The sequence below is a fragment of the Equus asinus genome, chromosome 14 (genome assembly GCF_041296235.1).
Source record: "Equus asinus isolate D_3611 breed Donkey chromosome 14, EquAss-T2T_v2, whole genome shotgun sequence".
NCBI lineage: Eukaryota > Metazoa > Chordata > Mammalia > Perissodactyla > Equidae > Equus > Equus asinus.
In genome coordinates this window covers 29,397,707-29,423,253 of record NC_091803.1, presented here as the reverse complement: position 1 = coordinate 29,423,253, position 25,547 = coordinate 29,397,707, and the positions used below count along the sequence as shown (strand labels likewise).

The 25,547-nt window shown below is 48.4% G+C and overlaps 1 protein-coding gene across 2 annotated transcripts in view; it reads left to right on the top strand.

Annotated features, from left to right (window-relative positions):
- Positions 1–25,547, top strand: part of PRKCB (protein kinase C beta) — a 304,452-nt gene that overhangs the window by 142,875 nt on the left and 136,030 nt on the right. For both annotated transcript variants that reach the window (XM_044746781.2, XM_044746780.2), the window contains exons 4-5: positions 17,761–17,872; positions 20,731–20,859. In XM_044746781.2, the coding sequence (XP_044602716.1) occupies positions 17,761–17,872; positions 20,731–20,859 (241 nt within the window). The remainder of the gene's footprint in view (positions 1–17,760; positions 17,873–20,730; positions 20,860–25,547) is intronic.

Below are 25,547 nucleotides of genomic sequence, written 5' to 3'. Positions count from 1 at the left end.
CCCTGGAGGGATGTGAAAGGTGCAGGTCCTGGAGTCAGAAGACCTCCTACTCTTCCTTCTGTCTCTGACTTTTTGTATTCCCGAGGGCTCCCCCCAACTCCAGTGGTCTGAGATTCTAGGATTTCCGAGTATTCTTTTTAAATAATAATATCCAAGAGCCAGCATTCATAGATATAATTGTGTTTTAAGCCCTTTACATATAATAACCCTTTATTCTTCATGACACTCCATGAGGTAAGTACCAGTGTTATCAACTCCATTTTACAGATGAGGAAACTGAAGCACTCAGACACTGAGAGGTGTGCCTATGCTCACAGGACCAGTGAGCCGTGGTGCCAGGATTCGCACCTGGGTAGTCTGGCTCCAGGTCTGTGTTCTTACCCAGCACCCCAAACTGCCTCATTCCCTCAGCCTCGTTCACCTGGACAAATCTAACTGAAGCACACAGCGCTGTTCATCACGAACCGCCTTTCCAGATGTGCACCCCCAGAAGCTCTCTGAGCCCCCATTGAGTCCAGATGCACGTGGACATCTGCCCCAAGCTGGACCAATCAGATTCCCTCCTCAGGAATTTAGAATTTGGATTCACAGGGGGTGGTTTTAGGCTGGGCTGATCACATGGGTTTTGAAAAGTGTGTATGTATTATATATGAAAAGTGTCCATCTTGATGAATTCTCATGCAGCGAACATTTCTCTGTAACCAGAACCTCAGAAGTCCTTCTGTGCTCCCTTCTGATCCCTGTGCCTCCAGTCCCTTCCATTAAGGTCACTACTACCCTGGCCAGCAGTCATTTGCTTGCCTTTTTTTCCCCCATTGAAGTATTTATTTTTATTTTGGAAAGAACACAACATGAGCTCTACCCTCTCAACACATTTCTGAGCGAGCAGTTCAGTACCGTTGGGTATAGAGGAGGCAGACCTCACGAGCCTACTGATCTTGCTTAACTGGAACTCTGTGCCCATTGGGTAGTAACTCCCCGTTGCCCCCTCCCTCCAGCCCCTGGCAGCCACCATTCCACTCTTTGATTCTATGAGTTTGACTAGTTTAGATACCTCATGTCAATGGAATCCGTGAAGCATTTGTCCTTCTGTGACTGACTTATTTCACTTAATGTCCTCAAAGTTCATCCATGTTGACCCATGTTGTGGAATTTCCTTCTTCTTTAAGGCTGAATAATATTCCATTGTATGGGTATACCACCTTTTCTTTATCCATTCGTCTGTCAGTAGACATTTAGGTTGTTTCCCCACCTTGGCTATTGTGAATAGTGCCTCAGTGAACATAGGTGTGCCAGTATCTCTTCAAGATTCTGATTTCAATTCTTTTGGATAAATACCCAGAAGTGGGATTGCTGGATCATATGGTAGTTCTATTTTTTATTTTTTGAGGAACCTCCAAGTGGGCTAAGGACTTGGATAGACATTTCTCCAAAGAAGATGTGTAAGTGGCCAACAGGTATATGAAAAAATGCTCAACATCACTAATCATGAGGAAATGCAAATCAAAACCACCATGAACTATCCCTTCACACCTGTCAGGATGGCTGTTATAAAAGCAAACACTAAAGACAAAGTGTTGGAAAGAATGTGGAGAAATTGGAACCCATGCACACTCTTGGTGGGAATGCAAAATGCCGCAGCCACTATGGAAAATATTTTGCCTGCTTTTAAAATGTTCACTGCATGAGAATTCATCAAGATGGACACTTTTCATGTACGATACATAAACAGTTTTCAAAAACCATGTGACCAGGAAGGTACAGATGGAATTATTCAGTAGACCCTCTAATGTCTGGTTGCTTTCCTTAATGTTTTGTTTGTGGCCACATGACTTTGAAAGGATGCACAGCATTCCAGTCATCAAGATGTCCAACTTCAGAGCCAGCCGGGATCAGGCAGGAGAGTAAATGAGTCAAGTGTGTGATAACAGGGAGTGTCCATCTGGTGCGTGTGCACCCTGTCCGAAAGGAGCAGCCGCTACTCAGCTCCATTTTTAAAAAATTTCTGTTCTTTAAAGGACCGAATTCCAGACTTTCCAATTTTTCAAGATAATTCTAAATCTCCTAAATTTAGATGTTGACAAATAATTCTAGAATTACAACAATGGTGTATTTTAAACACATTTTTGGACTGGACTCATTCTGTGGACCACCAGTGTATAATCTCTGCATTTGTAGGTGGGAACGGTCAGTGGAAGGTCTCCCCACTTATGTAGGGAGAAAAGGGAGAATGTAGATTTAGTCAAATCAGCCCTCTTTGGGGAGTCGTGTGGGAGCAACAGTCCAAGGCGGGGAACTTTAACAGCATGCAGAGGTCCCTTTCCCTGCGCACCGTGGTTGAGCCAGAAACTGGCGGGGGCACATGCATTTCTCTAACCCTGGAACACTGCCCTGATTAGGAATCAGCTGCCGGAGCGCCCCCTGCTGGACGTAGCACTCCGTGTCCAGTGGGATCTGCAGGTGGGTCTGGCAGCTTCTGCTTCTCCTGAAGGCTTTGAGAGGGTGTCGTTCACCATTCTGCACGTTTATCAAGAGGCTGCTGCTGCCGGTGACTGCACAGGCAGCTGTGAGGATTCACCTTGGCTTGCTGTGTTTGGTCAGTCACCTACCCCCCCATCAGACCTTGTCACTTTCATTCTTTATAATGGGAGAAGCAGGCTGGGCTGCCCTTCCCTCAGTCCCATTCTCACCTTTTCTAGATACTGAAAACCATTTGAAGAGTTTCTGGCATTTACTTGGCACCTTTCCCTGGTTTCTGGGCTGAAATAAAGTCCCCTATTTTTAAACAGTTCTTTCTGGTACTTTCTGTGTCATTTTGGGGGTGAGGGCAGAGTGAAATGTTCAGGCGCAGGTTTGTGGTCTTGCATGTTGATTAAGAGTGTGGACTCTGGAGCCAGCCTGCTTAGGTTCAAATCTCGGCTCTGCTACTTACTAGCTGTGTGACTTTGGATAGATCACTTAACCTCTCTGTGCCTCTGTTTCTTCATTTAGAGGATGATATCTACCTCAAAGGAATGTGGTAAGTATTAAATAAGTTGATATATGCAAAGAGCTTAAAACAGTGCCCGGTGTATTATATAAGTGTTTGCCTGACCCAGAATCTTGGATGTGTTTTTGTCTTCAATCTTGGCCTTTGGGTCCTGGCTCTGCTCCTTAATTCTGCATCTCAGCCCCTCCCCATGCTGCTTGCTTTCTTTGATTCTCCTTAAGCTCTTAACTGTGAATCTCTAAAATCTTACTGAGCAATGGTCAATTCTTGAGGCCTCTTCTTCTGTGTTCCCAGACTTTCCCACATTGCTGACTCCTGTTGTCCCTCCTTCATAATACTCACAGCTGACATTTCGATGGTGCCTATCATGTGCCAGGTGCTGTTCTAAGTGATCCACATAGACTAGCTCACTGAATCCTCCCCCCATGAGATACCTTTTTTATGCCCATCTTATAGAGGAGGAAACTAGGGAAGAGAAGCCATCTAACTGGCCAGATCACGTGACTCATAAGTGGAGTCTGGATTTGAACTTGCTTTGGCTCTAGAGTCTGCTCTTAGCCACCATGATGCACTGCCACCCACTTCTCTTCCTCTGCGTGGACAGCACCTTGTCCAGGCTCCACTCACCCTGCCTGACCCAGTGGCCTCTTGTCCTGATTCCCTGATTTCTTTCTGTTCCTCCAGCCCCTCATTTGCACATGACTGTGGAGTCATCTTTCCAAAAACCAGATGTGGTCATGTCATCGTCCTTCCTGAAGACATGGCAGTGGCTTCCCATTGTTCTTGGGGCAAAGATACTCTGACATGACCTATGAGCAGGATCATCATACATCCCCCTGTGCCAAGCTGGCTCGTAAACAGACCTGGTTATTCTGTTGCACTGGAATCCCAGAGGGTTCTCGCTGGAGTCCCCTTTGGAAGATAAATTGTATGGTCGCCCTACTCTGAGATCCTGCATGCTGTGGCCCCGTCTCTCCCTCCAGTCTCTTCTTGACGAACTCCCTTCCTCACCCTCTGAGCCTCCTTCAGTCTCTTGTCCTGCCCATCAGCCCTCCCACCACGAGGCATTTGCACATGCTGTCTCCCTGCTGGGCTCTTCTGCTCTCCCTTCTTCCCCCGAGGTCAGTGAGTCTCCCTCTTGGTTGCCCGTCTGAATCACCTGCAGAGCTTTATAAGGGAACCCTGGCGCCTGGGATGGTCCCGGACAGGTGAAATCAGAATTTCTGGTTGATTCAAAGCTCCCCAGGTGATTTTAATGTGCATCCAGGGTTAAGAACCCTGGTTGACTTGTACTCATCCTCTAGGTCGCAGCTCAAGCAGCACCTCCTCAGGAAAGCCCTCCCTGAGAGCCCTGACCAGATCAGTTTCCCTCTTTTGCACTCTTAGAGCACACATCCCTCTCCTTGCTGCCACACATCGCAGGGGGGACTTTGCATTTACTTACATGGTGACAAAGAGTCTAGATTCTGGGTCCAAATCACTAGCTGTGTGACCTAGGGTCAGTGACTTAACTTCTCTCAGTTTTCTCGTCTGTAAATGAGGATAATAATAAACCTATTTCACAAGGTCATTGAGGGTCAAATGAGTTAATTATACGTAGAGCTTTTAGAACAGTGCTTGGCGTATGGTGAGCGCTGTGTGTCTTAGTTGTTCCTGTAGTAATAGTTATTATGATCCCCCACTGGAATGATTATCCCCCATTGAAGGTGGGCTCACTGTCTGCTCTTTGATTGCTCTTCACCTGCAACAGTGCCTGGCATGTGATACTCTGCAATGGCTGTTGGTTGGGTAGAGTGGTGTCCCACTGATGCTCTTGGTAAAGGCTGGCGGATCGGCACGTGCAGAACTTCTTTTCCTTGTCCGTATGGACCTAACGGTTTAGGATCCCCGTTTCTAGTGGCCAGCATCATTAGGATCAGAACCTATGGGGGCCTGTGGTGTCGAGTCCCAACTGCCAGTGGTGGCCCGGCAGGCATTCGCTTCGGTGGCGCCCTTCCTGTCTTTCCACATTAAGGTTCCTTCTGCTCTTCTGAACACAGGCAGGTGTGCCGAGGGCTCTGTGGCAGAGGGAGCCGTCAGGAAGCGGCCCTGCGCTCTGTGCCCAGAAATCAGGCTGACAGTGTCCTTGCACATCGGCTAAGCCTGGGTCACAGTCCTGCATCTGGGCGACCCCCGCTCAGCGGGGAGGAGGGGGCTCCGCCTCTGTTGGCCGCTGGTGCTGTTGGGAAGGGCAGAGGGTGGATGTGCATGTTTTGTGGGTGAGGGAGGGTTTATTTATAACACGAGGGTGTCATCTGTTGCGGTGGGACTGTTGCCTGAAATGACTGCTCTACACTCTGAGCGATGAACTCACGTTGCGGCCTCCACAGGAAGAGGCGGGGCCGACTCTGGGCACGGCCTGGACCACCAAGGTTGTCCGAACTTGAAGGCCCTCGGCGGGGGTCGGGGGGAATACCCGGCTTAACCCCTTTGTTTTCTGAAGGGGGAACTGAGACCAGAGCATGGAAGTGACTTGCCCAAGATCACAGATGTAGGTTTTAAGTTAACATTTATCAGGTACACACTACATACGAGTCACTGGGCTAATAAGCACAATATAATCTGATTTCATTAATCCTTGCAAATCTAGACAGCAGAAATATTATTTATTATATTCAACAAACACATAGTGTTTACTAAGTGCCAGGCTCTGTGCTGAGCCCTGTACAGATATTAATTCTTTAAATTCTTATAATCCTTTAAATTCTTTAAAATCTTATAATCTTAGCGCTATTATTATTATTTCCACTTTAGAGATGAGGAGACGGAAGCACAGCAAGGTTAGGTAACCTGCCCAAAGTCACACAGCTAGGAAGTAGTTGAGTTGGGATTCAGTCCCAGGCAGCCTGGCCTTGCAGCGCACGCTGCCTGCTGTAGTGCCCCTCCAGCTGACAGCGCTTCGCTCCATTTCACAGGTGAGACCATTAAGGCTCATAGCGCTTAAGTAACTTGCTCAAGCCCGCAGGACTAGGAAGTAACAGAGCTGGGGGTGAATTTGGACTGTCCAGCTTTAGAGTCTGTCTCATGAACTCTCTACTAAATTTCCTCTCGTGGGGACTGGGGTCTCATGGCTGAGGGGTCCCAGCTGGGAACAGGGAATGGAGGCTGAGGCAGAGCTTGAAGCCAGGCAGGTGGCCATGGGGTGGTGGGGCCGTGTCAGCCAGTACCTGCTGTGTTGAAGCAGGACCCCATGCAGCTGAACTGCACGCGGAGCCCCAGCTAGGTGGCTGCTGCCCTCTTATCTTTCAGATCTTAGCTGTGTCTTCACTTCCTCAGGGAGGCCTCCCGGACCTCTCTGTGCAGCTGAGTCCCTCCCTGGAGACCCTAGCACTGTGAGCTTCTCCTTGGCAGCAGTCACAAGTGTCCTGTCCATCTGTTGTGCTCTTTCACCGTCTCCTGCCCCCTAGGCTGGGAGTGCATGAGGGCAGAGACTGTATCTGATTTTGCTTGTCCACCACCTGTCCCCTGCAAGGTGCTTGACGAATATTTGGTGAATAAATGGATAGATAAATGAATGGCTCATTGCTTTAGTGGAGGGAATCGGCGCAGGAAATCAAGACTGATGTTCCAGAATTGGGAACATATATGGGGTTTACTGGGGAAAGTTACAGCTCAGCAGACGTAGAGATGCCCTGGCAAGCAATAATTAATAATAAATAGCTGGTGTTTATTGAGTACCTGCTCTGTGTCAGGCAGCTGTTTTAAAGGTTTGAAGTAATTCACTCCCCACAACAATCCCAGGAAATAAATGTCCTTGTTACCCCTCGTTAATGACGAGGACACAAGCTTGGAGAGGTTAGGCAACATGGCCAAGTGATGAGACTGGCTTTTGAATTGGCACATGAGCTGGAGCCTCACCTTTTAAATACCCGGCTAAACCACCTCTTCATGGTGAACTGGATCCTGCAGCAGGCTGAGGGTCACCTGACCAGTTCCAGGCCTCGCCTGCTGGAAAGGATGTGGCTCCTTATCCCTGCCGACTCAGGACCAAATTGGAGCTGAAGCTGCAGGTCCAGTGTTGGATGCCTTGAAGCCGCTTAGAGTTGGGGCTGGCTCGTCCACGCACACAGCCTTCTCCTGTTTGCTGTGGAGAATGAGGACTCCCACTTTCACCTGAGGCTGGGTCTGCACTTTTCTCTGAGGTTCAATGAATGGATGTGGCTGCTGTGTCCTGTGGTTACACTAGGCAGAGTTGGGATCCGGCGGGAGTTACAAACTCAGATGCCTGCAGGGGCCAGGCAGTAACCAGCAGGCTGAGTCGGGACGGTGGTGACTTGCTGAGTATATGCCCCACCGAAGGGTGTGGCCAGGACTCAGCTCCAGCCCATGGCTACTTTCAGGAGAGCTGGCCCGGTGTCACCAGTTCTGAGCTCTTCACAAACGTTCTGTATATATCTGAGGGATACAAGCCCCCCATAGAATCGTGGCTCCCCACTGCTGCGAGCCCCACCCAGAGGCCTGGGAATACATTTCTGCAGGAGTTGTGCATGTATGCCACAGCCAGGTTGGGAACTGCTGACTTAGCTAATGAATTGGGTCACTCGTTGAAATAACATATAAATCCTGGAAAAGAAGAGACTAGCTTCACATTAATGGCAACTAAGAAGAATTTAGGGGAAAAAAAAACAGCTTTTCTGGAAGGACATAAAAGAAGGCTCAAGTTACACGTGAATTCTGTCTCCTTCTCTCTCTCTCCACTGCAGCCTTGATTCTGCAGCAGCCCCACCACACACACACCTGTAGCTCTGCTCCAGCTCCCAGCACTTTACACTTCCTTCTTCTAAGTTCTCATTGGCCCATTTCTTCCTTCCTAAATTGCACATCACTCACCAGACCTTGGTCCATTCAGCACGGGCTGGAAGCCTGGGGTCAGATGCTCTGCTGCCCACTGAGCTGGTGCTGCAGGTGGGAATTTTTCTAGAATGGACAATAAGTAGGCTTGGCAAAGACTGGCATTTCCAATACAATCTGGAAGAATACCTGGGTGAGAATAACCAAGAAAATTTTGAAAGCAGACAGTAATGGTGGGGGCGGGGTGGGTGGGTATAATATGCATGTTTCTAGGTACTAAGATATGATAAACCAGTGATATATTACGATAGTATGGGGCTGAGGCAGGAATAGAGATAAACCAATGGAGCATTAGAGAAAATTTTAAAGTGAACAAAGGGTACATGAAAAATTAGTGTATGGTAAAGAGGCATTTCAAATCCGCAGGGGGAAGATCCATTCCATACATTTGTTGTTACAACTGGCTAAACATTTAAGAAAAAAAGTAAAGATCTTTCCTCAGAGCTCCTGCTAAAATGAATTCCAAGGGAAATAGTGATTTCAATGTGAAAAAATGAAACTGTAAGAGGTTGAAGAAAATACAGGGAAGGACCTTCTAAATATAACAGCAGAGGCAGAGACCATAAAGGAAAATGGAAGAATTTTCACTTTATTTAAATACACACAAACACACTTGTGGTATTGTATGTTGAAAAATGAACGTCAACAAAATTAAAAGGCAAATGAAAAACTGGGAAAATATTTATGGCATTTGTCATAGATGAATGGTTAATATCCTTCATAATTATAAAGGAAATTTGTTATAAATCATTTAGAAAGAAACAAACTTGAATTAAACATGGACGAAGGATATGGACAGGAAATTAATCATAACAGTGAACACTTATTAAATGTTTATTCCCACCAGTGACACTTAGGCAGTTTCCATGCAGTAACTGTCTGAACTCTCTCATCAATTTAGGAATTAGATAGTACCATTATTCCATTTTCAGATGAAGAAACTAAAGCTTAAAAGGGTTAAATAACTTGCCCCAGAGTCAAAAAGCTAATAGCTGCCGGAGCCAGGCGTTAAGTTTGAACGTGGCTATTAATTAACCCCTGATACTGACGTTGACTACACTGTAGATCTGAACCCAGGAAATCGTATTTAGAATTCTACCAAGGTTTACACAGCGGAAGCTCGTCCTTCCAGTTGAACAATTACTTGTTTGCCGAAGGGGCGGGGTGCCGAAGGCGTGGTGCGTCAGAGGCTGGAGCGGACCGGCCGCCTTATCACCTCTATTCACTCTCTGCTCCAGGAACAGATGAAAGATCTTCACCAAATTATAGCGTCCTCCTTTCAGCTGCGGCGCGCGTGTAATTACAGCTTCTAGCATTGTACGCATTTCATGTTCACAAAGTCTCAGGTCACACAGTCCCAATTAAGGCTTCCCTGCTTCTTTGTCTCTCGGGAATTTTTGGAGTGTTGTTTGCATTTTGGGGCCTGGCAGGATCATGTTACCCAGCCTGGTGGGAGATTTTCGTTGTACCCAGATAAACACTCAAATACTCTACTCGACATCGAAACTACACAAAGGTCATATGGAGAAGTCTTACTCCCTGTTCTCTTTGCTTCCTAGGTAAACACTTTTATTAGGTTCCTCACAGTGTATCCTTCCAGTGTTTCTTTATGCAGGTGTGAGTCACTTAGAATATACTTTCATATCCCGCCTCACTTTCTCACACGCAAGGTCGCATGCAACATACACTCTTCTGCACACTGGCATTTTGTCTTTTTCTTTTTCTTTTTCTTTTTTTCACTTAAAAATATACCCTTAAGATTTTTCCATACTAGTGCAGAGAATTCCTCGTTCTTCTTCATATCTGCATAGTATTCCATTGTGTAGCTGCACTATGATTTACTTAAGCAGCTCCCTGCCTAGGACACTTGGCTTGTTTAAAATCTCTTGCTGTTATAAACAACGCTGCAATGAACAACCTCATGCATATATTACTTCCTTTGTATGCGGTTTCTCTCCAAGATAAACTCCTGGAAGTGGAATGCATGGGGCGTCAGAAGGGGAGACACATTTGTAATTTTGATAGATAGTGCCAAATTGAGCCCATGGGGTAATAATACCAATTGGCTCACCCACCAGGAATATGTGTATCTGTGTCTCCACAGCTTCTCAATGGAGGCTGTTGGGATGAACATTTTAAAACTTCATTTTAAGACTTGTTTATTTCATTTTAAGGTATTAGAAGAAACATAATTTGCACATCAATCCCATGAGTTCACACTCTTACAGGGTTTCCTTTTTTCTTTCTTTCTTTTTTTTTTTTGCTGAGGAAGATTAGCCCTGAGCTAACATCTGTGCCAATCTTCCTCTATTTTTTAGTATGTGGGCCACCAGCACAGCAGGCCACTAACAGAGCAGTGGAGGTCCACGCCCAGGAATGGAACTTGGGCCGCTAAAGTGGAGCACACCAAACTTAACCACTAGGCCACCAGGGCTGGCCCATCTTACAGAGTTTCATTTTAAACTAAGTTTATTTAAGTAAAAATGAGTTAGGGAAAAGTGCCAAGAAAATAATATTATGGGTTGTCTGTAGATGTGTAAAATTATGATGGATGAAGACTGAAGTTTGGGAGTATCACCATGATTATTTTTTCCCTTTGGAATAATAAAGTCAAGAGCTTGTGCTTTCTGTGTGCAGGGCGCTCTGCTGGGAGCTTTAATCATCACAACCAGTCTAGCATTTTATGGACAAGGAACTAGAGACTCAGAGAGGTTAAGCCACTTGCCTGAGGTCACACAGTTAACTTCAGAGCCCATGCTAGTAACCTGCCCTCTGTTCCGGTAGTATTTCCATCTGGGATCTTCAGTTTTGCCTGGCCCATCTACCACCTGGGAAATGTACCTTTGGGGGCTTTTGTGGCCTGCAAATGTGCAGGGACGACACAGTCTGAATTTACAGGTTGCTTTTACTTCCTCCTCTGACTGATGGTGTTGGGCTGTGTTTCAATTCAGCTTCCTTGGTCCTGCAGCTTTGCCTCAGCTTGGCCAGATTTCAGCCCACCTGTGAACAAAGCCACACAGCCCATTCAGACTGAGAGAGGCTATTTTAGGCTTTGACTTAGAGGTTTAAAGTTTTTTCTTTTTTTTTTGTTTTCTGATCTGTGCTTCCTTCCTCCTTGGCTGCTTGTGCCTGGAGTCAGGTGATGACCTGAAGATGCTGAGCCAGGATCTGCCTAACTTTTGGTCCTGGGATTTGGGTGTTCGTGGTGAAGACTCTGGTTTTGGGCAGGGGGTGGGGAACCCTGAGTGGCCTGTCACTGGCTGGTGCTGCTTTTGTGTGGGACGAAGGGTGTCATCCTCCAGAATCCTCTGTCAGGTGGGAGACGCTCTGGCTAGGCTGAGGAGCAGGGAAGCAGCCAGGTGGCACGCAGGTGTGCCCGCTCAGCTGCCTGCATCTCTGGAGCCTGACAAACCTGGATTCCAGTCCTGGCTCTCCCACTTCCTTGCTTTGTGACCTTGGACAAGTTACTTCTTTAAGCCTCGGTTTGGTCATCTGGAACACCAGGCGATAGTAATAACTCGTCCCTCATTGGCCGTCATGAGGATTTAATGACGTGATGTGGGACACTTAGCACAGTGCTTGGCAGTTAGTCTGTGCGCAATTCCTGGTGGTAGTAAGAGTCGCAAGAGTTGATTATTATTTTGTTGTTGTTATTCAGCAATCTCTCAGATCAGGATCAGAAGTGGAAGAAAATGTGCAAATCCAAGCTTGCCTTGTACAAGGCATGATGGAGCCTCAGCCACCTGAAATAGTGAGGAGAGGAGTCATGCCGGGATCTGGTGGAAACCTGACTCCTGGGGGTGACAGAGATGACCGGGGACATGGGAATCAGGGTGTGATGCTGGGGTAGGGATACAGTAGTTTCAAACCTATTTCTGAAAGTACTTGGCACTGAGCCAAATGAACTCATTCAGTTCACATGTGGTTGGATCCCAGCGAGTGGAGTGTAGGGAGAGAGGATGGGGTGATCTGGCAGAAGTCACAAACCCAAATTCCTACAGAGTCCAGGTGGGGAAGGGAAGAGTGAGGCAGACATGGTATAACACAGTAGGGAATGGTGGGGACTGTGGAGAACTGGAAACTTATTCTGTATCTAAAGGAGGCAGTCACTGCTCAGCCCACAGGAATGTGTGTGCAGTGTTGCCACAACTTGTGAATTTTCAAAAGGAGTCAGAAATTTGCATTTTTATCTGACGTTTTATGATTTTTAAATGTAGTCAACTAATTCACGTTTTAAAGATGCACCATATGGGCCAAATGTAGCTTGTTTGTAAGCTGGGTATGGCCCATGGGCTCCAGACTGTGACCTCTGAGCATGAAGGAGGACCCAGGCCAGGGAAGGGGATGGGCTTAGGTGGATTGCGGGGATGGGGGGGGGGGGGGCGCCTCTGTGTCCTGGGATGGGGAAGGGATTGAGGCAGAAGTGGGCACTGCTTCTTTGAATGGGATCCAAACAAGGCCATAGGGATAGTTATGACTTAGAGGCTCCGTGGGTCCCTGGGCTCACCCCAGGGTGGGTCAGTAGCCACAGCCTCAGAGGCGGTAAAGGGAATGGATTTTGGTTAGAGGCAGGGCTGACATTTAACCTGTATCCACTGGCGCTACTGTAGCGGTTGTGAAAATATTGAAATACTTTTAAACCGATTGGTAAATAGCCACAGGGCCCTCTGAGCACCCCCCCCCCACCATCTTCCCTCCATCCACTTCCTCCCCACCAGCTCCTCCCTACCTTGCCTCGCTGGCTGGCAACTAAAGAGTTAACTCCCCGCATAGCTGGGCCCTGTGGTCCATTCTGATTGGTCAGTGGGTAGTGTCTGAGCCAAAGTGACTGTAAACATTTTGACTCTCACACTGCCCCCCTCCCCCTATGCCCCCCATTGCAGGTAACAGATCTCTGCTCCTTGCAGCTAGCTGTAAAAAATGGCCACCTCAGCCTTGGGGCTGCATGTCTCCTGGCCACCTGCATCCCAGCCTCTAAGCATGTGAGGCCCTTGAGCCAAGTGTCCACCTCCGTGCCAGTCAGCTATATCTGGGCACAGGGGTACGGGGCATCTCAAAGTGCAAACCCGCCCACCTCAGAGCTGGCCCTGGGCAATGGCAGGTGTGGACGGGCACCCTGAAGGATTCTGCTTGAGGGTCGTGGAGTCATGAGGACCTCAGTTGTGGCAGTGCGGCCTTATCCCAAGCTCTTCCAGGTGGCAGGTGGGAGGCTGGCAGAATCAATCGGGGGATGACCTGGTTTGTGCGGGTGGTCTGAGGGATTGGCGCCATGGGGGGTGGAGTTGGTACTTACAAATGTGAGCCCTCCTGGAAGCTGAGGCAGGGGAACGAGGCTGGAGGCACCTCCAACAGCCTCTAAACATACCATAAAGAAACAACCTTATCCCTGCAACTTGCCTGATTGGCCTTCCTTTCTCCTGTCTGGCTCTAGGCCCCTTGCACAGCAGTCTCGAAGCATTTTCCTAAAACAGCATGTGCTTCTCGCAGGAGCTCTCAGTGGTTGGTAGCTATGACTGCAGCCCCACAGCTGCCATCACAACTCATTGACCTCTTACTACATGCCAGCCACTGTGCAAAATTCTGTGCTTGCCGAGGCTGGGGAGCCCTGGGCAAGTCAGTGCACCGCTCGATGCCTCGATTTCCTCATCTGTAAAATGGGGGTAGTAAGTAATACATAGTTCATGGGAACATTATGAGGATTAAATGAGTCAATGCCTGGTAAATCCCTGAAAATAGCTCCTGGCATGAATAAATGGTCAATAAATGTTAACTCTCACTTATTAAATATTTATTGAGCACCTTCCATATGCCAAATACAGTATATGCCCTGGGATATAATGGTGAGCAAAATTTCCTCATGTTGCTTGCAAATAAGCATGAGAGAGATGCTATTCAACACACAATTACATTACAGTAGTTTAAATGCTATGATGCGGAAGCTTTGGGAGGGCAGGAGATTTGTTTGTTTCTTTTTGGTTTCTCTCTGCCATTAGAATATAAGTTCCATGAGGGCAGGCATTCTGTCTCCTGTGCTCACAGTTGTATCCACAATGCCTAGGAAGAATCTGGCTCTCACAAAACATTTGCTGGGTGAATTAACAAAGGCAGGCAGGAAGGAAGTGCTGTATTAGCTGGACCTGAATGATGAGGCATTAGTGATGTTGGGAAGTGAGGAGAAAAGAGAGAGTAACTTCGTGCATCCCAGCTTTGGAGCCAGGCAGACCTGGGGTGAATCCAAGCTCTGCAGGGGGCCAGATGGATGACCTTGGAGACGGTCTTCCTCCCTAGTCTGGGTCCATATCATCATCGTTGAAATGGGAAGGAATAGCATCTTCCACATGGCGTACCATGAGGACTGGAGAAAGTACATGTGGCACGTCCAGCATAGGCTTGGCACATGAGCAGCTCTCAACAGGTGTGTTTTCTTTTCCCTTCCCATCCTTTCTGCTACTTGGCATCTCCCGTTGTTGAAGAGACATGCTGAGACCGAGAAGGTGCTTGATAACATCTGGTGAGAAATGTTCGAATCCTTTGCCCTGAGATTCCCCAAGGAGATATATGCATGGAGGAAAGTGCAGGGCTAGCAAAGAGGCAATTTATTATTAGTTGGGGTTTTGCCTCAAGTCTCAAGGTAGGGCTCATGAAGTCTCGGGGACTCCTTTTTTCTATACTGGGTAGCCCTAAGGAAATTTAACACCCAATCAAAATGAATCCTTGGTTCCTATAAGGTCCACAATCAGGGAACCCAAAAGGGAGAGCAAGAGTCAAGAGGAGATTACTTGCCCCAGGGCTTGGAGTGGAGCTGGTCCAGACCACTCATGCCCAGCCTTCTTAGGGTGACACCACCTGACCTGGACCCTGCATCTGCCTGGGAGAGGAGAGGGAGATGGGAGAGAAAGAAAAAGATGGTGGCGCACCTTTTACTAGCTGTGCAAGCTCCACCCACTGAGGCCAGCCAATCAGCATCTTGGAATCTGACCAATCGGATTGGCTCTTCTCCTCCTTAGAGGCTAAGTAGGGGAGTGAGAGAAGCCTTGAGCGCCCCCTAAAGGCTAATATCAGTCATGAGCAGGTGTTTCTTTTCAGGTGGATTTGGGGCACTCATTTCTCAACTTCAAGGTGAATTCTCAAAGGGCAGGCACGTGGGAAGTGTTTTATGGCCCAGAGCACTAGGACTCTTTCCAGGAACCAGATGCATTTCTTAGTCTCATTGCTCAGGGATGGAAACATAATGGTTAAGCCATCAATTGAGAGCCATTAGCTTTTCTGTTGTGATTTCTAAGCCCTGCTGTTGTTACTGGGGTAGCACCTCTGTCCTCGAGCAGGGCAGCTGGCTGCTGGGGTCCTTCTGCGTCTTGGGAGCCCTTCAGGGTCCCACTGGCCAGAGCAGAGCTGACCCAGCCTCAAAAACTTGGCCGTTCAGAGCTGTGCAAGGGCCAACACTTCATGTGCCTGACTGCAGAGGCTCAGAATGTCATGAAAGCAGCTTTGTAGCTCATTGAGAAGATGCAGGCCAACAAAAGCCTGCAGTGACTGAGGATTTTTAAGGCAGGCTTATTGAGATAGAGTTTCCATGCGACAAAATTCCCTTTCTTTACATACAGTAAAAATTCACCACAGTTGATATATAGAACATTCCAGTCACTTCAGAAAGTTCCAGCATGTTACCCCTTTGTCGCCAATCCCCTTTCCATCCCAACTCCTCTCCACCGATCTGTTTTCTGTCCCCATAGTTTTGCCTTTTCCAGAAGGTCATTTAAGTGGAATCAGACAGTGTGTGTTTGCTCTTTCTCTCAGCGTAACGCTTTTGAGGTTCATGAATGTTGTTCGTTGTATCAGGAATTCATTCCTTCTTACTGCAGAGAAGGTTTCCCTTGTGTGGATGTACCGCACGCACATTCAAGGACATTTAGGTCGTTTCCAGGTTCTGCTATTATAAGTAAAGTGGCTATAAACTTTCATGTACAGGTTTTTGTACAGATAAATGTTTTCATTTCACACTAGGAGTGGGGATACTGGCTCAGATACAATAAGGGTATAGCTAACTGCATAAGAAACTGCCAAACTGTCTTCCAGAGCGGCTCTACCATTTTGCATCCCCCCCACATTGTATGAGACTTTCAGTTGTGTTCTCTCCTCACCAGCATTGGTATTGCCGGTTTCAGTTTTCTAAAATTTTAGCATTCTAGTAGGTATAAGGATTGTTTTTGAATTTTGAAAACAAGCTTCCTAAGGAGAAACGCTCATCACTTTAATAGGGCATAAAATAGTATCTACTTACTGTGTCTATTTATTTGCTTACTTGTTCATGTTCTGTCTCTGTTATTAGAACATAAGTTTTAAGAAGGCACCTGCGTCAGTAAACACATGTGACTAGATGAAAGAATGAGGGAAGAGATGAGTAGCATATAGTGAAGGCTAGAGTGTCGGATGAGCCCTGGGTCGGAACCTAAGGTCTGTGGTCTTAATGTTGGCAGTATCCTATTTCACAGAGAAAGCAACTTTCAGGCTGGGTGGGGAAAGGGAAGAAGGAATTTCGCAGTTGGAGCAGTGACGGAAGAGCAGCTCCTGGGGGAGAAGGACAATGGGCAGAGCCAGAGGCTCATGAAGGGTCTGGCATGTCTGGGAGTATGAACGAGTCCTGTGTGCTGAGATCACAGTGTGCTCCTGGGGCCGTAGTTGGGACGACCTGGGGGATGTGGTAATAACACAAGAGCTTATACTGCTTACAGTGTGCCCGGCGGTTCTAAGAGCTCCACGTAAGTTGACCCATTTATTCTTTCGAATGGTCCTATGAGCTTATAGTGCTATCATTATCTCCATTTTACAGACAAGGAAACTGAAGCACAAAGAGATTAAGTAACTTGCTTAAAGTCATACAGCTAAGAAGAATGCAGGCAGTTTATGCTCCAAAGCCTTTACCTTTAACCACTGCACTACCCTGCCAGGTTATGAAGGGCATGTTTGTTGGATAGGGTACCGTGTAGGCTGCCGTAACAAATAGCCTTCCAAATATAGTGAGTGACTTAAACAAGACAGAAGGTAGGGTTTCTCTCAGGTGTCTGTCCAAAGGGACAGAGTCCAAGGCTGGTGGGGTGGTTTTACCCTTTCAACAGATGGCTCCAAATTTGGGTCCAAGGTGGTTGATTCCAGTTCTCACCATCTTCCGGCCAGTGGGAAGGCGGAAAGGGGCCAGGGAGGCTTGTACACATTCCTTTTAATGGAACATTAAAGCACACATATCCTGTTGGCTAGACTAAGTCACATGGCCACACTAAGCTGCAAGGGAGGCTGGGAAATGTGGTCTCTAATTGGGCAGCCTGCTTTCTGCTGAAACTCAAGGGTTCTCTTATTAAAGGGAAGAATGGATATTGGTGGAAAACTGGCAGTCTCTGCCACAACCTGCGGACTGTCGATTGGACTTTGAGCTCTATTCTGGAGGTGAGGAGGTATTAGCAAGTGGCCTCTAAGTGGGGAGGTTTCATGCCCAGACGTGGGTTTTAGATCACTCCAGTAGCCTGCTCGGAGGATAAAGGGGGGAAAATAGGAGCAAAGGGACCTGTTTAACTGACGTGTCTGTCACTTCGTTTTGCCGTCTCTCGAGTCCTTGCTGCAGGCGGGAGTCAGTAGGTTGGGTTCTCAGATGGAGGACTTGTAGGCACAATGAGTGTGCTGGGCTGGAATGGGAGCCATCAGCTGTCTTAGTCATTCATTCAGCGACAACTTACCAAGCACTGTATCTGGGCACAGGGCAACAGGTATGATGAACGCTGGGGACCAGGTTCAGTTCTCGGTGAGTTCTCCGGGGATACTCAATGAGTGTGAATCCTTGGCATGCCACACTGACGCTGGCTTCTTTTGTTTGTTTCTTTTGGCCTTAGGATCCCCGGAGCAAACATAAGTTTAAGATCCACACGTACTCCAGCCCCACATTTTGTGACCACTGTGGGTCACTGCTGTATGGACTCATCCACCAGGGGATGAAATGTGACAGTAAGTACATTTTTTCTCTGACGGCCTCTGCTTCCTCGTGGTTTGGGGTCGAAGTCTGCAGCATATTCTCCCAGGTCCTGGGTAGCCTGGCGTACCAGTTGTCTGTTGCTAAGTAACGATCCTCTCACCCCAAAATATAGTGGCTTAAACCAATAACCATTTATCTAGCTCATGATTCTGCAGGGCAGTCCTTTGGGTCTGGGCTGGGCTTACTCATGCCTGTGTGGTGGGTTAGTGGGTTGGCTGGGGGCTGTCTGGGCCCAGATGGCCTCACCCACATGTCCAGAAGGATGGCTGGCTATCATCTGGGTGATGGGGACGACAGGGCCACATGTCTTTCATCCTGAGCAGGTTAGCCTAGGCTTGCCCACATGGAGATCACAAGGTCCCAACTGCTGCAGGAGGGCAAGACCCATTGATCAAAGCAAGTCACACAGCAAGGTGCACAGTCAGTGGGGGAGGGGACAGTCCATGGATGTGGACACGGGGAGGCATGGATAAATCGGGGCCATTCCTGCAGCCAGGCACACAGCTGTTTCCAACACTGATGTGTGGGGCTGATACATGGTTTGCATGGAGAAGACCAGCCTCCCTTCAGCACCCACAGGTTGTGTTAGGAGAGGAAAGAAAGTGTGATTGTCTGACCAGGCTGAGGTGGCAAAAGGCAGGTGGGGGCAGGGCTCCTCTTTGTTAAGTAAAGGACTGAATGGCCCATGGGGCAGGGAAGTGAGCAGGCTTAGAGAGCTGTGGCTGCAAAGGGATGAGGGGCTTGCTCTGCTGGTGGCTCCCAGAGGCTTGTGGGCCTATGGCAGGCTGAGCAGTCGTGAGGCCAGCTGTCCCTGTCACAGGGATCCGGAGGCCCAGAGGACAGAAGGAGAGACTCACAGGGGCAGAGAGTGACAGAGAGGAGTGTGAATGTGGATGGGGTGGAAGAGAGTGTGGGACAGAGAGAAACACACACTCCACACGGACAGAGAGAGATGCCACACACGTACTGAGTGGTCGGGAGCAGTGGGGGTAAAGTCTACAAAGGAGCTCAGCTAGAGAGACAGACAGACTGAGGCAGGAGCAGGGACAGATGGACAGACCAAAAGACAACATGACTGGAAGTGACACAGAGAGAAATGCAGTCACATAGGCTTATGCAGAGATGTAGAGAGGGCAAGAGACAGAGACAGACAGAAATACACACGTGGAGAGAGACAGAGAGAGAGAGATGGAGAGATAGAGACACAGGCACAGAGAGTGAAACAGATGCAGCCAAGAGAGTGAGGCACACACAGAAGCAGAGGAGCAGAGAGAAGGAAAGAGACATACGCTGGTGTAGATCCCGAGAGAGACAGATACAGAGACAGGGCTACGACCACAGAGACACACATGCTGGGTGGGGGCCCCCAGGTGGACACACGACACAGGCAGGGAGAGGGAGCCATGCTGATGCCTTCTGTCTGTAGGACACTGATTCCCCTTAGCACTCGTGGGGCCTCAAGTGTGGGAATGATACCCCTGCCTCAGGGACAGGGGTGGGTGGGTGGGAGGGAGCTTGGGTTGACGCAGGGCCCTGAACTTGGGTGCTCAGGTCCCAGGGGGTGCTCCTTTCCTCTCCCACCATCCTTCTCTCTCCACAACTCATTTCCTGTTTTGTAATTTGCCTGCTGCCTCCTGGAGCTTGTGCAGGCTGAGAAGGGGCCCCCTCAGCCTTCCCTGCCCCTGGGGATGCCATGCCTCCTGCTCCCAGGGAAATCTCCTGAAATGCAGGCCTCATGGGATGATTCAGCCTCTCCTCCTGGCTTCTCAAACTGGAACGGGGGGCCCCTGAGACAACACTGGATTCCTGGCACACCTTCCTGGAGCAGCCATTGGTCCAGAAGACTTAGGGGAAATCAGCTACCCATTGGGACAAACACAGATACACTAGGAGGAGTGTGTGAAGGGAGCATATGTTTATCATATAACACATGAGACGTCAATGGGTCAGATTCAGTTGCAGACATATTTCCTTCGTCTTACCCTGGGTCTAAATTTTTTTCTTGTAATTAGTTATGGTGATGCTCTGGGGCTCGGCTCAGATCCTTTTCAGGGCCCCTCCCTACCCTCCAGCCGCTGTGGGTTCACAGGTGGGCCCCGCATTAGGAATAGCCCTTGGGGTCTCCCCAAGGTGATGCCCCTCCCGGGGCGTGGCCAAAGACTGGCCCGGCCCTCTTGTCTCAAGTTGGGACAACTCTGAAAGGTGGTCAGAGCCCTGGCCTCCCCGCCCCTTCAGCTTCAGTGCCTCTGCGTGGTGCGCCAGCTCCTTCATCCCCGGAGCACTCGCCATAAACCTGCTCAAAACTCTTCAGCCTCTCTTCCCAGGGAACCTAACCTGTTAGTTGTCAATATTTACAAATCGGGTGATGTCACATACAAATCGGTATTCCTGCTTATCTTGAAAAATGGGAACTTTGGGCGCGCACCTCGCACGGCTGCGCCTGCATGGGGGCTGCTGCGTTCTCAGGTGGGCCAAGTTCCACCACTCCCACATCTTCCCTCCCTTGTGTTACCTGCTGCCCGTGGCATTGAAGTTGGTGACTCTGGCTTTCGAGCTGTTGGGAATATGCTGGGGGTGGGGGGTGGGGTCGGGGGTGGGGGGTGGTGTGCCTCCCTTAGCCTTGGGGGAGGGCGGACAAGTTCCACCTCTGTCCGTCAGGGCCTGGGGAAAAGAGTTGGAGAAGCCCCTCAGATGAGACTCTGGCAGGGCAGGCTGGTCTTGCTTGGCCAGACTTGGAGGAAAGAAGGGGAGCAGGAGGGACCCAGCCAGGCCCGGTGGGGGCAGATGCCGTGGGCACCAGCCTGAGCCGCGCGCCTCTCTGCCCTCGCAGCCTGCATGATGAACGTCCACAAGCGCTGCGTGATGAACGTCCCCAGCCTCTGCGGCACGGACCACACGGAGCGCCGCGGCCGCATCTACATCCAGGCCCACATCGAGAGGGAAGTCCTCATCGTTGTCGGTAGGTGGCGCTGGGGCTCCTGCGCCCGCTCCTCTGGGTCCAGACCTTGCTCGATGCGGATGTTGGGGGAGGGGAGGCTGAGGAGGGATGGGCGGCCGCGGGGGCGGGGGAGGGAGGTGGCGTGACACTGCCTGCGCCCCCCCCACACCCGCCGCCCCCGATTACGGCCTTCCCCGCTGTTGGGCATCCTTAGAAAGTGTACACCACAGAGCTCCGCTGTGAGCACCTCGGGCTGCCTGGAGCTCAGAGATGGGGCGCCTGGACTTATGACTTCCGCAAGCTTCCCCCTCCCCTTCCCACTCTTTGGCTCAGCGTCTTTGGAGTGTGCAGTTCTATTTCCTTTACTAAGATTGCAGAGAAGGGATGCTTGGTCCTTCCTCAAACTTTTCCATTGGGAAAAATAGAGTCTTGATGATAAACACCCTATTTGGGAGAGTGTTGCATCTTGGGGAGGAGGTGAGATGCGGTCTGCATCCTTGGGGGCTTTCCTTCTATTCGAAGTGTTTCTTTCTCAAACCTGAGGTGGCTACGCTCATCCCTGTGATATTATTCTCTATACTTTTTGCACTTCTGAAATACTTCATAATAATAAGAAAGAGGGGCAATACAGCCTCCTGAAGAGGTGCAGTGGGACTAGGGGACTACAGAGGAGGATGGTGTCTGTCGCTCATGCAACGGAGCATTCGAGAAATACTTGGCTCTGGCATAGGAAGCTCAAGCAAAATGGAAATCCGGTTGCTCTGGGCTGGTAAATACTCAGCCATAAAGCTACGGTAAAACCAACACTGAGCTGGACCTGAACGGGACTAAAACTTTGGAGGAATTCTGTCACAAAGCCTTGTGACAAACTACTTGGACTTGATAACCAATTAATGTAAGCAAGGTTCTATGACTTGGTAACTTAGGAAAGTGATCATGGAAGGGATTGATTTTGCAAAAATTGGTCAGTTTCTGAGGCCCCGGTATGGTTCAGCAGCTCTGATATGCTGAGCCCTGTGCTGGGAGGGGCCTCACCTACACCATATAAAAGTTGAAAAATATCCGTATAACGTACAATCTCTGTTTTAAACTAAGGTTCCTGACACCTAGTGAGCTCGTAGGAAATGTACATTCCAGTGAATTGCTTTTTTGGCAAACGGCTGACTTCCTCCCAGTGGGATGCTTGAGGGCCCTAGAAGGCTGCTGTGGTGGATTCCAGAGAGACTAGTTTTCCCAACTAAGTTTCCTGGGGCTGGAGGGGCAAAAATGAGACCCTGCTGCCCTCTACTGTCGTTCTCTAGGAACCACACTGGCTCAAATATGTTACTGGGAACAGCCAATGCTTGTGGAACCCGTTGGATGCACAGTGCTCAAAACCCTGCTTAGCATAATACCCTCAAGGTTCATCCATTGTTCCCACCACAAAAAAGAAGTGAGAATTATGTGATGTGATAGAGGTGTTAGCTAACGCTGCTGTGGTAATCGTATTGCAATATATTAATGTCTGAAATTGACACGTTGTATACCTTAAACTTACACAAAGTTACGTGTCAGTTATATCTCCATAAAAAAAAGCCTTACATGTTATCTCCAATCCTCACAACAACTTTATGAAAAACAAGCATCTATTGTGCTTGTTTTATGAATGAAGATACTAAGGCTCAGAGAAGTTATGCTTCCAAAAGCGCACACCATTAGTAATAATAAAACAAAAGCTAACATTTGATATTTTTAATATATCAGTCACTGTGCACAGCAATTACAGGCAATATCTTAAGTTTTTTCAGCAACTCTAATGAGCTAAGTAGGATTATCATCTACCCACCAGGAAACAGGTGTGGAGAGTCACACACTTCATCACCTCGGTTGTTCGACTCTTAAGTACCCTAAACCAGGTTACTTTTTAGTTTAGTTTCCTGCGCTCCCCCCGCCCTCACCCCTTATTTAATCCCTTTGTGGTTTAGCTAAGTTACTTCTTATGTGCATTTCTTGGGGAGTCTTTGTTCCATGTAGTACACAATACGACACCTCTTCAAATTCAAGGTTGAAGTCTTCCCCCTTAGTTGTAGATATACTCTGGCATATCTTGCTCACAAGACATGATTTTCAGACAATCCCAGTACATACCTATGAATCGAGGGCGTATTTGTTTCTTAGAGCTGCTGTAACAAAGTACCACAAACAAACAACAGATATTTATTCTGTTACAGCTCTGGAGGCCAGACTGAGATCAGTGTCTGCAGGCTGGTTCCTTCTGGAGGGTCTGAGGGAGAGCCTGCTCCGTGCCTCTCTCTTAGTTTCTGGTAGCTGCCATCAATCTTTGGTGTTCCCTTGCTTGTAGAGGCATCGCTCCAATCTCTGTCTCCATCATCACATGGCATTCTTCCCTGTGTGTCTCTATGTCCAAATTTCCTCTTCTTATAGGGACACCAGGCATTGGATTAGGGCCACCCTGATCTAGTATGACCTCATCTCAAGGTGGTTACATCTGCAAAGACTGTATTTCCAAACAAGGTCACATTCACAGGTACTGGGGTTAGGACTTGAAGGTATCTTTTTTGGAGGCAGAATTCAACCCATAACAAGGGGGAAGGGAAGAAAGTTGGGACTCCCTTAACCTTTGAGGCAGACTAACTTTGTTAGCATTAGTTAAACAGCTAGCAGGGTTTCCAAGTGCTTTGATGTCGGGCCATCTGATGGAGGTAGCATTGTTGCCACCATATAGAAGGGGAAACTAAGACTCAGTGAGGCTGAACAGCTTGCCTGGTGTCAGGTGTCGAGCAGGGATGAGCTCTTGGGCCTCCTGACTGCAGGTCACTGTGCCCTGCTGTTGCCCCTTCACCGTGCTGGCCGCAGCCAGCACTTCATCCAGACCGTAGAGCGCGTTCAATCTCAGGACTTTCTACTCACCAGCCCGGGAAGCTCTGCACATTGCTGTCAACGTCACGTGCTCTTTGGCAATCTCAGCATCTCCAGAGGCCACCAGGTACAGGTGCTTCTGAAAGATCTGAAGGTTTCTGCATCTCCCTTGGCCGCTGAAATCCGGGCTTTATATCTGCTCTCAAGGTTCTTGCAGAACCCTTTCCATTCCATCAGAACGGAAATCTGCTCAGTCTCCTTTAAAAAGCTGGTCGATGGTTCTCATGCCCCTTAGGACAGACTAAATCTAACATAAGGATATTGCTCTCTATTCCTTGTCTCCCCCTCTTTTCTTTTGATCCTTCATCCTCTCCAGGCTGCTCCCACGCTAGGACATCTGCATATTCTGTTCCCTCAGTCCAGAATGTTTGTCTCTGCCCTCTTGTCTTCTTCCAGCAGTTCACTTGTCCTCTTTCTGTAGGTCCCAGCTCATTTTCACCATCAAGGAAGCTTCTTCTGACCTTTCCCTGTGGTAGACGCTCATGGTATCCTGAACTTGATCTTGTGTCGGTTGTGGTTTAATGTTGGGGTTCATTAGTGTCCGCCTTTCCCACTGGCCTTTAAGCTCCAGGAGAGCAGGACTGTATGTGCTTTGGCTCATCACTCTTTCTCCAGCACCTAGTGTGATGAGCATCACTAAATATCTGTGGAACCAGTGGACACATGTATGAATGAGATGCCACTCGAGGATCCTGTTAGATACCAGGACCTTGCAGATGATCCTCAGATCAGTGCCTTCTGAAGTCAAGAGCTGAAGTTCAGCAGATAGTCCATTTCACACACTTATTCTTATAGGAAGGAGACCACACAGAAAATCTTAAGGACCAGGTCCAAGTCAACAGCAGCTATTACTGGCACTGGGACCTACCCTTTGCAGCCATCACCACCCTCGCTGCCTGGATAATATAGGAAAGACATGGGGCAATGGGACTTGTGGAATCACAGGAAGCCGTGTGGGCTTCATGATGCTCAGTGGTGTCATGGGAGCAGGCAATACAATGTCAGAAGCCCAGATTCAAGTGGTAAAATGCTCTGGAGTGTGTGAAGCCCATGTCTTCATATATATATAACCCTCTTTCAATTCGGTATCTCCCTATTAACCTAACAACCGGCATTTCATTATTTACTTTCTTCTACGTTACAGCCGTCTGAAAATCCTTAACCATATCCATAATTATCTCTCACAGAAGTTGAGGCTGAGCTGTTCTTAAAAAATCAGAAGGAGCAATTAAAAAAATTTTTTTTTGTCGGGGAGGGCGGGGATTCCCATTCAGTGTTCTTACCATTGTATTGTTTTGTATAGAACCTTCTTAGACTGAAGCATCTCCAGAAAGACTTAGGTGCTCCCAGTGTTATGGTATTTAAATCTTTCCCAAGATCTGACATCCACACATGAAAAAACGAAGAGCACCAAAGAGGCATAAATTCTTGACAAGCTATTGGGGAAAGTTGAGGATCACATCTACCTACACGCTAGATGGCAAAAGAGGTTTGACGAGCACTCTTAGGAGAAAGGAAGCTGATGGTGAAGACTCACAGAAGCCCCTCTTGTTATATAAAGAACTGTTGTGAGGTGGAGAAGGTTGTGCCTTCTTGGGGCCTCTAACAAAGGGGAAGGAGCACAGGAAAACCTGTGAGGACCCTTCACCTGGATATTCCATTTGAGCATCTTCCTTCTAAAAGCAATATGGCGGGACAAGACCAGAAGAGCAGAGGGCAGGCATGGGTATACTCTACCTGAGGGCCAGGACGGGAGGTGGGGGAGATTTGGAATGATTAGGCATTTACAG